Source organism: Podarcis muralis, chromosome 10, assembly GCF_964188315.1.
Source record: "Podarcis muralis chromosome 10, rPodMur119.hap1.1, whole genome shotgun sequence".
NCBI lineage: Eukaryota > Metazoa > Chordata > Lepidosauria > Squamata > Lacertidae > Podarcis > Podarcis muralis.
In genome coordinates, this window is record NC_135664.1 from 42,710,004 (window position 1) to 42,725,345 (window position 15,342).

General features: G+C 43.3%; 1 protein-coding gene across 15 annotated transcripts in view; it reads right to left on the reverse strand.

The window, feature by feature from the left end:
* Positions 1-15,342, reverse strand: part of ANKS1B (ankyrin repeat and sterile alpha motif domain containing 1B) — a 330,160-nt gene that overhangs the window by 132,081 nt on the left and 182,737 nt on the right. For all 15 annotated transcript variants that reach the window (XM_077934851.1, XM_077934853.1, XM_077934844.1 and 12 more), the window contains one exon: positions 5,113-5,265. In XM_077934851.1, coding sequence (XP_077790977.1) covers positions 5,113-5,265 — 153 coding nt within the window. The remainder of the gene's footprint in view (positions 1-5,112; positions 5,266-15,342) is intronic.

A 15,342-nucleotide genomic window follows, 5' to 3' on the forward strand; every position in this document is an offset into this window, starting at 1 on the left:
CTTGGACCTGGTGTTTACCTCTATGGATGTTGGTGATCTGACACTAAGTAAAAGCGAAACGAAAGAAGTGCCATGGTCAGATCACTTCCTGGTGCAACTGGACTTCTCTGCGACCCATCCCCTCTGCAGGGAGGTGGGACCAATTCGGATGGTCCGCCCCCGCCACTTAATGGATCCAAATGGTTTCCAGAGAGTGGTAGGGGATGCTTTATCCCATGTTGATGGCCTTTCAGCTGATTCCCTGGTGGCCCGCTGGAATGTGGAGTTAACCAGGGCTATTGACTGTTTGGCTCCGAAGCGCCCTCTCCGATTGCATGGAGCCCGGACAGCCCCGTGGTTTTCCACGGATCTGAGGGCAATGAAACAATCGTTGAGACGGCTAGAGCGCCGGTGGCGGAGAACTCATTCCGAATCTGACCGGACACAGGTTAGAGCTCAACGTCGAGCCTACCAAGTGGCGATAGCGACGGCGAAGAAGAATTTCTTCACCGCCTCTATTGCATCTGCAGAAAACAGCAGCAGGAGACTTTTTCAGGTGGTTCACAATTTAGCGGAACCACCTGCAACATCGGGGCCCAGTACGGGCCACATGTTCTCCTGCAATGATTTTGCAAAGTTTTTTGCAGATAAAATCGCTCAGATTCGGGAAGAAGTAGACTCCACCGTGGGAGCAGGGCCGGGGCGGGAGAGTGCTAGAGTTCTGTCTAGTCAAGTTGAGTGGGATCAATTCCAATCTGTTACCTCCGAGGATGTGGACAGGCTGCTTGGACGAGTGAAACCAACCACTTGTCTCCTTGATCCTTGCCCATCCTGGCTTATAAAAGCTAGCCGAGAAGGACTGGGCGATGGGCTTCGTGGGGTGGTGAATGCTTCCCTCCGTGAGGGAGCTTTCCCAGACCCGCTGAAAGAGGCGGTTATTAAACCGCTTCTTAAAAAACCATCTTTAGATGCGGCCACGATGGCCAACTATCGCCCAGTCTCAAATCTTCCATTCTTGGGCAAGGTGATTGAGCGAGCGGTTGCCGAACAACTCCAGGCACGCCTGGAAGAAGCGGACCACTTGGATCCCTTCCAGTCGGGATTCAGGCCTCATCATGGGACTGAAACTGCCTTGGTCGCACTGGTTGATGATCTCCGGCGGGCTAGGGACAAAGGTGAGAGCTGTTTCCTAGTTCTGCTGGATCTCTCAGCGGCGTTTGATACCATCGACCATAGCATCCTTCTGGACCGTCTTGAGGGGCTGGGAGCTGGGGGCACTGTTATACAGTGGTTCCGCTCCTTCCTCCTGGGCCGTGTTCAGAAAGTGGTGGTGGGGGATGAGTGTTCAGACCCCTGGGCTCTCACTTGTGGGGTGCCTCAGGGTTCTGTCCTCTCCCCCATGCTTTTCAACATTTACATGCAGCCGCTGGGAGAGATCATCAGGAGGTTTGGGCTGGGTGTTCATCAGTATGCGGATGATACCCAGCTCTACCTCTCTTTTAAATCAGAACCAGTGAAGGCGGTGAAGGTCCTGTGTGAGTGTCTGGAGGCGGTTGGAGGATGGATGGCGGCTAACAGATTGAGGTTGAATCCTGACAAGACAGAAGTACTGTTTTTGGGGGACAGGAGGCGGGCAGGTGTGGAGGTTTCCCTGGTCCTGAATGGGGTAACTGTGCCCCTGAAGGACCAGGTGCGCAGCCTGGGAGTCATTTTGGACTCACAGCTGTCCATGGAGGCACAGGTCAAATCCGTGTCCAGGGCAGCTGTTTACCAGCTCCATCTGGTACGTAGGCTGAGACCCTATCTGCCTGCGGACTGTCTCGCCAGAGTGGTACATGCTCTGGTTATCTCCCGCTTGGACTACTGCAATGCACTCTACGTGGGGCTACCTTTGAAGGTGACTCGGAAACTACAACTAATCCAGAATGCGGCAGCTAGACTGGTGACTGGGAGCGGCCGCCGAGACCATATAACACCGGTCTTGAAAGACTTGCATTGGCTCCCAGTACGTTTCCGAGCACAATTCAAAGTGTTGGTGCTGACCTTTAAAGCCCTAAACGGCCTCGGTCCAGTATACCTGAAGGAGCGTCTCCACCCCCATCATTCTGCCCGGACGCTGAGGTCCAGCGCCGAGGGCCTTCTGGCGGTTCCCTCATTGCGAGAAGCAAAGCTACAGGGAACCAGGCAGAGGGCCTTCTCGGTAGTGGCGCCCACCCTGTGGAACGCCCTTCCAGCAGATGTCAAAGTGATAAATAACTACCTGACATTCAAGAGACATCTTAAGGCAGCCCTGTTCAGGGAAGTTTTTAACATGTGATATTTTATTGTATTTTTGGTTTTTATGGAAGCCGCCCAGAGTGGCTGGGGAGGCCCAGCCAGATGGGCGGGGTATAAATAATAAATTATTATTATAAATTATTATTATTCTCATGTTCTGAATATCAGATGATTAAACATACAAGATTCAAAGGCCTAAAATAACTAGAGGAAGAGGAAGAAAAAGAAATATGTAATATTAGGGAAAAACTAAATTTTCAAATAAAGGGGGGGGGGGAACCTTATAATGCTCACCCACTTACATCAGCTAGTCCCATTGTTTTCCATTCTATTTATTAAATTTCCCATGGCATTCATTCTTCATTTCCCACCCTTCACCCTAAGGTCCCAGGGTGGGTTACAAGATTAAAAACAATTAAAAACAACTTACAACCATAAAAATATATCCACCCCAGAGCTTAGACGCTGGGAGAATTCTGAACTGACTGGCAACCGCAGGCCAAACTTCCACAGATACATGTTTTGATAAAATACAACAAAGGTCAGAAAGCAATGGTTTCAAAAATGCAAGGGTGCTACAGCATGATAAAAGCACCCTGCAATGCACACAAACATGGCCTTTGCTAATCAGTGCCTTAAAGCACTTAGCATGATTCTCACACAACTCTCTTGAAGAATATCCCATGAATTGGATCAACCCCAGCTTCTTGCACAAATAATTATATGGACAGCTACATTGGATTAAATGTGAACGGCTGATTTTGAATCAATGTTTTAGATGTATTAATCTAAAAATAACTCTCAATGCTACCCTGCATAAATTTACACAGGAAGCAATTGAAAAGGGACTGCTAAACAATACATTAATGTAGATTTGAACAATAGCAACTGAAGCTTTTGTTTTTCTCTCAGGCTTCTTTCTTTTACTCATAGTGTTGGAGAAACTGTGTTGTTGGGAGCAGTTTGGGGGGTGGGATAACAAAAACAGATCTGTGACAGCTTTTTCCTAGTCCTTTGATTTGAAAAGGTGTCATCTCTCTCAGGACCTTGTGACACAAAATGCAACAGTCAGCACTTCAGTAAAGGGAGAGGAATCAAGTGAACATAAACTTAGCAGACGGAAGCTGCACGCCGGCTCCCTCGGCCAATAAAACAAGATGAGCGCTGCAACCCCAGAGTTGTCTGCGACTGGATCTAACGGTTAGGGGTCCCTTTACCTTACCACTAACAAGACAAAATGCATGTTAGCCTGTGAAGATGTTCAAATAAACATTTTCTCATTATGAAATTTTTCTGCTGGCCTTGAGGGAAGGCATTTGTTATGATAGCACATTTCTGCTTCAGTCTCACTGATACTACTTTCCAAACTCCCTTTCAAACCCCAGGCTGACATTTGACCCTACAGTTACTGACCAACAGAAAAGGAAAAGTGTTGGATACAGAAATGAATGTTATAGACAAAATATTTTCACAAACAAAACTTTGTACAGATTTTATATGAACCACAAAGCAAAGTATGACCTTTATTAAAGAACCCAGAGAGTAGGAACAGTTATTTTTACACAAGATGAATACTGAGATTTGTGAACTTAAATGGTGTCTGTGTGGTTGTGAAATTAGTGATTTTATAATTTTAAAAAACTATAAAGGGAAAGATAGGATCACATGTTAAGAACAATACTTTATGAACATTCTGAAATTTATGAGGGGGGAAAGGGGGGGGGGAAATAAGTCGACACACTGTTCAAGACAGCACAGTCAACTATTCAGACCAGTGGAAGATCTGGTTTGTGATTAAGATTATGCAATAACTTTGCCCCTGAAGGACCAGGTGCACAGCCTGTGAGTCATTTTGGACTCAAAACTGTCCATGGAATCACAGGTTAATTCTGTGTCCAGAGTGGCTGTCTACCAGCTCCATCTGGCATGACAGCTGAGACCCTACCTGCCTGCGCACTGTTTTACCAGAGTGGTACATGTGCTGGTTATCTCCCACTTGGACTACTGCAATGCGTTCTATGTGGGGCCACCTTTGAAGGTGACCTGGAAAATACAACTAATCCAGACTGCGGCAGCTGGACTGGTGACTGGGAGCAGCTGCCGAGACCATATAACACTGGTCCTGAAAGACCTACATTGGCTCCCAGTAAGTTTCCAAGCACAATTCAAAGTGTTGGTGCTGACTTTTAAAGCTCTAAACAGCCTCGGCCCAGTATCCCTTTAGAAGTGTTTCCACCCCCATTGTTCAGCCTGGACCCTGAGATCCAGCACTGAGGGCCTTCTGGCGGTTCCTACACTGCGAGAAGCGAAGCTACAGGGAAGCAGGCATAGGGCCTTCTCGGTAGTGGTGCCCACTCTATGGAATGCCCTCCTATCAGATGTTAAGAAGATGAGTAATTATATAACATTTGGGAAACATCTGAAGGCAGCCCTGTATAGGGAAGCTTTTTAAGGTTTAATGTTTTACTGTGTTTTTATATATGCTGGAAGCCGCTCAGAGAGGCTGGGGCAACCCAGTCAGATGGGCCGGGAACAAATAAAAAAATATTATTATAGTTTTCTTTTTCTTTTTTAAATTGGCAGGAAGAAACTCTTAGATAAATAGGCTCCAAAATTTCTCTACAGTAATGTGCTTGCCGGAGGCCAACAATATGCTGCATACAAGAACTACACCACAGAGGAATCTTGAGCATATCAGAAGAAGCAGGTCTAAACATCAGATATCAATACTGATCACACCAAACAAACAAGTTAGTAGGTGCTTTACGCTTTTTTTACAACAATTTATTTTCATTTGACCATTTTTAAAGGATTAAAACTGGTGGTTTTTTTAAAGGTAAAAATATATTGACTTACATTAATTAATTCAATATCCCAGATTTTTTTCACAAGGTCCATCGACGTATAGCCATTTATCAGAAAGGGTTTGATGTAATCACCCAGTTCCAGGGAATCTAGCCACTCTGCTACAGAGGTGGGGCTGTAGCCATCGTTGCCTATTTGTTTCATCTGAAACATAAAAACGCCCCACAAAAAAGTTCAGTTTTTGTTATTATGTATGGATGTGTGTGAGTAGGAGAAGAAATAAGGGATATCAAAGGACCTTTCCACAGACTAATTTCTGCATAATAAAAACACTATAGTTCTCTGGATGAAATTCTTAGGTCAGACCATTTGAGCTTTTAAACTTCTTTATTGACATCTGGCAGTGCAGAGTGTAGATTCACAGTACTGTACTTTTATGAATGGTTTCTTGTTTTAACGATTTCCACAGAATTGGAGAACGTCTGGGGTAAAACAGTGCAATAAAAGTGTGGATGACCAATGTATCCTTGAGCTGTCTGCCAATTTCTCTCTCACACACAACCAAAGGGGATAGCCTAGAACAGGATATCCCCCCTTTTATGAGTTCTGTGAGAAGAAATGACACATTCTCAGAGTCAAGAGGACTTAAGCTGCCAGTTTTAGTCTCCAGGGCCCTTATTTATAAAGAGTAACACATGCAGAAAACCATAAAGACAAGGATTCTGGCCATTCAGATTAATCTTAACCATCTTTAAGAAAAGCAATTAATTGAGGAAAACTTATTTTAAGTTGGAAATAAATTTTTAAAAGAGAAATTATCTTATGGTTTCCATAAACTATTCTCCTGGGCTGTTGGTATAAATCAACTGGTTGAGAAAACTGGGGTATTTTCTAGAAACTCACTGAAATTGCCCTATTGATAAGCTTCAGACTGTTGGAAAATATGCTTCTCACAGTCTGAACTGTGTTTTAATATAAATATGATAAGAGAGCCTGTTCAGGCCCTTCCCACAGCTGCCATCTGCATCACTTCAAATACAGGTAGAAAGGGTACACAGTGAAATGGATGGAAACAGGGAAACAGCTTTTTAGTTTTTTTTAGTGTCAGGACTCAGAAATTTTCTAAAGTAAGCATCAGGAATAATGGGGCTGGGCAAGTGGAATACACAAAAAGATTAGGATCAGGAAGAGTATTTAAACTGGCATAATTCAATGATTTTCAATGATGTAACGGGGAGAAAAGAGAAAAGTGTATTATAGGAAATGTGTGATGTTATTTTTTGAAGATGGAGATTCAGAGAACTACAAGAGTTACACTTTGATGCATGCTATGAATAAATATTTTGCAGAGATATATTTTTGCAGAAGGCATCAATACTGCTTTTAAAAGAAGGTGGTTTCTTCCTTCCTCTTTGAAAATGGTTTTAATAATTTCCTTAGCTTAGTTAGTCATAATGTTACAGGAAAAAGGTAAAACTGTAAATTGTATGAAAATGGTATAAACAAATGAGTACATGTGGATGGAACACGAGAAGATAGATATATACATTATTTTTTAAAAGAACAAGACGAATAACTGAGTTAATTTATTTCATTCCAAAAATGAACATATAATGTCCCGTCAAATACACTTATTAATGTTCTTAGCTCGTATACAGGACAACAGTAATCAATTCCATATCACATATTTTGGCTTTCCTTTTCAGATCACAGAAAAGAATTTTTAAATGTCTAAGGGTAAATGATAATCCATAATGTCTGTAATGAGGTGAATTATGGTTTCAAATATATATAAGCATATTGTTGTGGGAGTGGGGAAGGGCATAACTCAGTAGCAGCTCATGTGCTTCTCATGTGTACAGTCAGCTTCAACCCCTTGCATCTCCAGACAGGCTTCCCTCTCCTTTGAGATAAAGCAGCTTCCTATTATGATGTTATCACCAAACGGGGACAAAATAAGCTGTCTAGTGTTGGACTCCCTCCCCGCTTGGACTGATGTTTTCTGCCCAGCTACCCACCCACTAAAAAGGAAGACCTCGGATAATTTCAGATTTAATTAAATGCAGCTATGGAAAGCTCACCTATATAACAAGAACATATTAGGAGCTCTTTATTAAAATCTGTTTCAATATTATATATATAGCAGCTGTTGTTTTTTCATGTATCAAAAACCTGTCAGTGTATATAAAAACAGAACTCTTGTTACTTGAAAAGGATGCAGAAGCTATTAGATGCGAAAGGTTTTTTATTTCCATCACAGCATTTTCACTGCTTTTGGATGTTACAGAAAAAAGTGCTGAAAGGAAAGCATTCTGAAACATTTTCTCGGTGTCTAAAAACTGTATAAAAGGTTTGCCAATTTCTCTCAACGGTAGTCTTTAAAACCCTAACAGATGACAGTGACACTTTTGAGAGTGGACACTAGGGCTAACCCAAGATTCCACAATTTTGTGCTCCAATTCACAGCTGCAAAGTTGAATGGATGTCTGGGAGGTTTGGGGGAATGGAGTCAGTGGGGGTGAAACTCACGACTGCTGCTCCTGACAGTCATCACATTATTCTCCCAAAAATCCCAGAATAACTCCACATGACACAGGGTCACTCAGATGAGAGCTTCCAAGGAAAATAAAATGATAGCTGCCATTCATGGCTAACACCCCTCTAGAAGTCCTGTAAGAGCAAGGTCATTATGTGACCTTTTCCTGGCAGCTTTGTGGGTGGGGGAGGAGGCAATGGTGGTTGCCAGTTGTTGGCCAAAATTCTGGCAGTGGTGGTACATTCCCACCCCCCTCTCTATGCCCACAAAACTGATGGAAGTAGGTGACCTTTTCATTCCCTATGTCCTCCAAATTTGAGCTGAAAGTCCTCTTTTGAGGATTTCCTCTTATGAAAGTTTTCTTATGAAGTTTATTCTTAGTCAAAGAATGAGCTTCTTTGAATCAAGCTTTACAATGTTTAACAACATTTCAGTAACACTTATTAACCAAAAAGGAATGCCTAAACCAGAGGCGCCAGCTTTTAAAGGTGATTGGGGAGGACAATGTTGCGCACATGACATCCCAACGTCCCAACGCCATGCGTGTGACATCAGGAGGACCAGGGGAGGAGCCAATGTGGTGGCCACACAGCTCAATGACTGGCAGCTCATACTCCGCCTCCTCTTGGCAGCGCTACTCGCAGGAGGCTGCTTTGACCCTCCTTCCCTTCCATGGCAGGAGGAGCAAGAGGAGCAGCTGGTCACTGGAGGCACAGCACACTCAGTTCTGCTCTTCTGTTCTGTGGTTTTGAGGCATAGGGGTCCCCCAGTCCATACCACAAAAATATAGAGGGGGGCCAAAAGGGTTCAGCCCCTAGGAGCTGGCACTCGTGGCCTAAACCCAACCAAACATTTTTAAAAATGTACAAAGAAAGCCATTTTTTTAAAGACAAATTGAACAAACCTTTTTTTTTGGGGGGGGGGGGAAACCTGTAGTAATTAATGTCAAATACACTAAAATATAGGCATAACATCACTTTTACATACATACATTTATTTCTCATTATAGTTTGATTAATAAATAATTCTAAAATAGTTGTTGTGTGCCTTTGTAACCTCCATGACAGTGAGCAACAGATGCATTTTTCCCCATTTCCAGCTGCATACAGCTGCATCTGTTAAACTGCAGTCTGTCATGTACTCTTGTAACCTCTCCAGACACAAGAGAAAACAAAGGAGGAAGGCAACCCCACAGAGGCACAATTGGCTTCCCATATTCTACTGCTGTAGGCCTTGCTTGAGGTCTGCATGGCACTGGAGATGCATTCTGAATGGTTGCCTGGTTGCCTGTGGAGACACAAGAGAAACATGGGGATGGTAATGAAGAATGAGTAACACAGCGTACTCAACAGAGTAGGTGCTCATTAGATTATCTTTAGCTTTATTTCTGTACTACGGACACCTAAAGTAGCTGGACTTTAAAAGTTCAATAAATTAATATAAACAATCTGAAGTACATGAAATAAACTTAAAGTTCCCCAACCCAAAAGTAGATCTATAAAAGCATAGGAGGTAAGTCTGGACAATTTGGGACCAGGTTATTGGAAGTAATGCCTACACCAATATGAACCTGTCTAGGCCCTAAGTCTAGGACTAGCTCCACACTAAGACCTACAGGGATCATGGACAGGGCATTTTCAATGGTAGCCCCACACTTGTGGACTTCCTCTTCCAACAGCTCTTCTTGCCCCTCCCCCTTGTAGCTTTAATGCAGACCTTAAAGACATTTTTTTTTTAACTCCTCATCTACGCCTTTGATATTACTGGCTCTTTATATATAATTTTATATGATGCTGGTTTTGTTACATTTTTCTTTTCCATGCTATACTGCTTGAGACTTTTAAAAATGTAAGTCTCCTTGTGAGGGCTTGCCCTAAAAGAAAAGAACTGAAAACAAAGCAACTGGAAACATCAACAGAGAAAACCAAATCCAAAACAACATAATAAAAGCCAAGCACAGCATGATAACAGAAACTGACAAACCAAAAGCATGAGGAGTTGAGTTTGTTTGGTTTTTTGAATGAGGGGAGAGATCTTCAAAATGTTTCTGAATGCTAAAGGAGAAAAGTACCAATGGGACTTCACAATGATGGTATTCCACAATTTTTGTGCCACCACAAAAAGGCTCTGCCCATCTGATCTCATATAAGGGTGGGATCGTGAACAGAACTCAGATGCCAATCTGATCTAGTTTATGGGAGAAGATAGGCACTGAGGTGGCTTGGCCACAAACCATTTAGGGCTTTAAAGGCTGAAATCAACAATATAAACTGAGCCTGGAAACAATCCCTGTTATGAAAGACCAGAGAAATATGCTCAGATGTTTGAGTAATTGGCTGGCCACTGCATCTTGAACCAGCTGAAATTTACACATTATCTTTAAGAGGCAGACTCACAGAGAGCATTGCTGTAGTCCATTCTGACAGCAACTCAGCATTTGTCTGCTTTGGGAGACACTGGAGGAGTGTGCCTTGGGGGGGGGGGGGGAGTCAAACTGTTGGAAGGGTAACTAAACCTTGGAAAACAGGTCACACAAGGAAAAATGACTAATGGGCATTTGCCAGTAGTTGCAATTAAGGTACTGGGGTACCTAAAGTTCACCCCCGTAGGTATCTCTGCTCCTTATTGCGTTCATCAGTCTGTCTGTGGTAGATATTTGCCTGCATTTGGGGGGTTTATAGCCATCAAAACTCTCCTTTTTGTACAGAGCATCTCTACTCTGTGTTCCATGGTTAGGGAAAGAAAAACTTGTAGACCCTGCTAAGTAGGGGAGAATTGTTAAGCAGTGTCCACATATTACAGTGGAGGAATGGGAAACATTCTGTGGCCATTGACATTTCTTGGGTGGCTTAGAAGTGAAGGATAGAGTAATTTCAGATGCCATACTGGAAAGTATGGTTCCCTGGTGACTTTGCTTACCTAGGTGGGGTATCTTGTCCTTCCAGCAGTGGGACTGAGGTTCATGGTGGCTGTTTGTGGCTGGAGTCTGAGGCAGGGTACCTGTAAGGTTTCTGAGAAGACAAGTGTTAGGCATCTGCCCTTTATTTCTTTTTGGTTTACTCAGCTTTTAAGTTATTTGGCAAAGTGCTTTCAGATGGTGCCCAAAAGCCAGAAACAAAACAAAACAAAACAAAACAAAACAAAACAAAACTGCAGAATGGCTAAAGATTCCAACATTAGTTGGAAAAATATTCTGGTAATTCAGAACCTGAAAAACCAAGGAGAAATTCAGCAGGCAATGATTTCAGAAGCATCCTACATACAGTACATACATGCCGCCACCACACCCATTGTGAATGGATCAAGGCGATGGTTCCACAATATCAATGGACATCCTCTGGAAAGGTACTTCTACCATGCATAGACCTCCTTGCTTTCTGACAGGTATAAAAGATTTGACGAAGTGCTTTAATATTTTTCCCTACCAGCAGCCAGTGGAAGTTCAGTGGAAGTTTCTCCTTTATTATTTGCAAAACTTCTTGATGTCAGGAGGTTTAGCAGTTAGGTTGAGAAGTGCAAGTCAGTACTTTTCCGATAACCACTAACTGGCATTGCAATTCCCAGTTGGCCCCATACCCTCTTGGAAAGGAGCTCTTATTACACGGTTCCCTTTTGCATACAAATCTGGACCTGCATTTATATAACAAGGCAAAGGCTTCCTCCTAAAACAGATTTTTGAGTCTCTTTCACACATCCTTCAGTATGTTGCTCCTGCTGGAACTCAGGAAGACGCTTTGAAGGTTTACAGCTCTGAGGTTACTGATATCCCTGCCCTCCTGTTCCTCAGGACTCTACTGGAGCACTAATTTTCAAGCTTGAGATGCCTACAGGGATTTCTTTGGTGCTGAATGTACTTTTCCTTATATTGTATCATCCTCTTGCAACACTCTGGCAAATAATTACATTTTATCGGCTCAATAGTGGAAAGGATTGCTTCTTGAATTCTAGCTTTTGATTCATCCATCCAGTAATTTGAAATATGGTCCAAATAGCAAAAGCCACGTCATACTTTTTTGATAACATTAAAAAAAATCAGTTGTGCTAATGGTTAAACTAATCATCTTCCTCATCTAAGTCTTGTTCTTTTCATAGTTTCTGATTTTGTCAAAACCCTCCGCATTCTATGCAGTTCATTTATACACTCACAAATCTGAGACCAGAAGTCAACTGAATGCTCATAAAAGATCCAGAAATCACAGAATGATCCTTTTAAAAGTTAGGACATAGCTGCTTTTCTGGTGTGCCAGGTGTTTTATGATGTCTGTGTGGGGTGAAGAAGGAAGAGGTGGTCATAACTGGCTTGGGGCCGTGATTCACTGACACTTTCGCTTGGTGCCTTTTCACAATGTGTCTCTGCACCTTGCCCCCCAAAATTATCAGCTTCCTGACAATTCTTAGCCTCCTTCCTTGCCTTTCAAGCTGTCATCCTCCCCGCTCTTTAGCTCATAATTTTATATTCAGCACTTCTTTTTCATAAGCACATCTTAGCTTCATGACCTCCACTACTGTCACTTGATTCCCAGGCTGATGGCTTCTTCCTTTAGGCCTTTTGGTGACTCCATGGCTGCTTGTTTCTTAAGCAGAATGCTCTTGCCTGCTACCTCTATAGAAAAGGAAGGATTCTTGACACCAAAACCAAATACTTTTTCAACTGCATTGATGGCCTCGCTGCTTCATTATATAATATTATAACTTTTAAATGTCAAATTCTGCTCAAAGCAACTGGGTTTTGCACAACTGTGTTTCAGATTTCCAATGCAGTTCAATATGTCTTGGAACTAACGATGGGTGATAATTAAAAAATCATACTTAGCTCGCCTAGTTATGAATTCAGTATTATGTGTTTGGTGGAAATGTTCTCCATTATTTCAAGATTTTGAAGTATCTAAGGATTTTGTGCATGTGCATCTCAAACGTGCATCATGTGAAAATGATATGCATAATATATCATGTGTTACAACAATACCACCCTTTTCTCATTGGCAGTTTTTGCATTTCTTTTTATTCTTATTTTTACCATTGTGTGGTGCAGCAGCGCAGTTAGGTAACTGTACGCGCAGTAAGGCGACCTCTCTTTAGATGGTGACATGTCCCAACTTCAGCCCAGTGATTCACACAAGGAAATTCCTGAAGGTGAGGCCTGACGTAGGCATCCCACTGCAATTGCACACAGATAGTGTTCACTTATCCAGATGCCAGTTCACAGCACTCCTTAGAAAAGCCATCCTTGAGTGTGGGTTGGACTCCAGAGTATTTTCTGCACATTCCTTTTGTATACCGTAGGTGCAGCCGCCATGGCTTTCTGCTGGGGCCTTTCCCTGGCTCACATTAAAGCCCTGGGCCATTGCCAATCATTTGCTTATAGGCACTATGTGTGCACTGGGATCCATGGCCTCACTGCCTCTTGTTGATGATTTCTTGCAGATACAAGCCACAAACAGGCATAGATCTATAGTCACAGTATAGTGCACTGAGCTCAGGCACATGTTTTATCAACTTCATGGGGCCAGCACCTTGGTTTAGAAGACAGAGCACATAACACCTGGATGAGCCAAATGGGCATGCCCTGGGATGATCTAATGCCATGGTTGACAGCATGGGTGACAGCACTGGAGCTGCCTGATGCCCTCATTATTCAGCTTATTGAAAATGATCTGGTCAAGAAGAAGAAATACATAGACCTCATCTGGGCAACAGCTGCAGATCTCAAGGCCTTCATATGGCGCACCCAAGCTTGTCTATTTTTGGGTACAAGTACTTGGAGTGGTGGCAGAGGCACGGAGCATCAGAACTGTTGCTATCAATCTTGCATGGAAGAAGGTGAACAGCACAATGTCCTGCTTGGTATCCTGGTTAGATGAGTGCATTGTTTGGCATCCTGCTATCACGTATGACAAAATGGACTTGTATCAATGAAATGGCTTGTACCTATCACCTACAGGCAATGAGGCCAGGCTGATGAACATCTACTGGAGCCTATGGGACTGGTTGCAGATGTGAATGGTTGGGCAACAAGCTGGCATGGAGGGGCCAACTCATGTGGCAGAAAAAGGCACTTGGTTGGATCCTTAGTCTAAATCTATGGGGTAGGTAGGTGCCCAACCCACAGATCCAGGATCAAAATTCAGGGAACCTCAGTAACGGGGTCCAGTGGTTGGGTTCTGACTGAAAGCCCAGACATGGGCCAACAGGCCATAGAACACCCCAGATGACATATTGGCAGGATCATCTTACAGATCTACATCATAGGGGATCCTTAACCACAGGATTGACCCTGATGGAGTTATCAGCCAGCAGTTGGGTTGGCTGATTCAGGATGCATACCCAATGCCTATGCCAAAACCGACCTACATCTGTAATCAATAAAGTTGTGGCCATTTCAATCCCAAGCTGGTGTCACACCATTTTTTGCTGCTTCTACACTTCAAAACCCCTCCACGCAGTAACCTCTGGCCCGCTGGGCTTGGGTCTGCAATGTGTCATAACTCCACATTGAGAGATTATAATTATTTTTTTCTCATATTTGGGGAAATTATTAACAGAATGGATTCCATATTTGCATCCAGCCGTAAGTATCAAAGGCAGAGCAACTTTAACCAACATGATGTGTATGTAGTTTTATTAGAAGTATATATGCCTCAAGCTTCTAGTATGTTTGCATTGTCCAGAGCATCTTACAAACTTTTAAAACAAATAAACATAGATAGAGTGAAAGTTTCTTGAAAGAATTGCAGGTCTCCTTGGAAAGGATCTCAAAAATCATTAATGTATTGGAGCACTGCCTGGCTGCTTTGAGTTGCCTGAGTGTCAGGGACTCGACTGAAGGGGAAGGCTGGGAACCACTCCCTTCTTCTCCTTTGCTTCCCTCGGGGGAGGGGGAGGGGGTGGATCCACCCCTCCTCCAATAGTTTCAAGAGAAGAGGGAGACAGAGCTGCCAAGTTATGAGGTATTGGGAGAAGGAGGAAGAGTGGGAGAATTGCCAGCAGAGATGTCCTTGGAGAGCACAGAAGAGCCACCATACCTGCGTACACATCGCTAACTTAGAAATCAAGAGCAAAGGGCTCAAAGACATTTGACTCCTGAGGCCACCCATAGGGCCACAGGCTGTTACTGGGGAAAGAAGGGAAGGGGCTTAGACTGAGCAACATCCCTATGGAGTTAAGGACTGGATTCTTTGCCTTACACCACGCGAACCATAAATACAAACTTTCTTGCTTCTGCCTTGATCCTTGATGCTGCCAGGGGAGGATAGAATCACCCACACCTGACACTACGGGAAGTTATTCTAACTTTTGCTGGGCATTGCAGGTTGGGTGGAGATGGTGGCGATTTCTGAGCCCCAGAGGTACTGAGCACACATATGCACAGACAGTGAGGTGGGGGAGTTCTAGGAAAAAGTGGAAGCTACTGTGAAAGATGACTTACAGGCTGCCTTTCTGCTGTATCTCTCTCTCTCTTCCCCACCTCCAACCACTATATAGTCAACGAGAAGCAACAAGACCCAGAACTTTTGTGGATAAACTGGTTGTTGTCACTCATCCCCAGTGCCAGAACACAGTCTCTGTTGTCTGAAAACAGTCATCTTTCTGTTTTAATATCCTGATGTGCATGTGGATTGGTTTCCTCCCTTCTCAAGGAGGGAAAACCATGGAATTTACAAGAAGCAGTGATGCCCACCAACTTGGATGACTTTAAAAGATGATTAGAATAACTCATAGATCGTAAGGCTACCAATGAACCTACT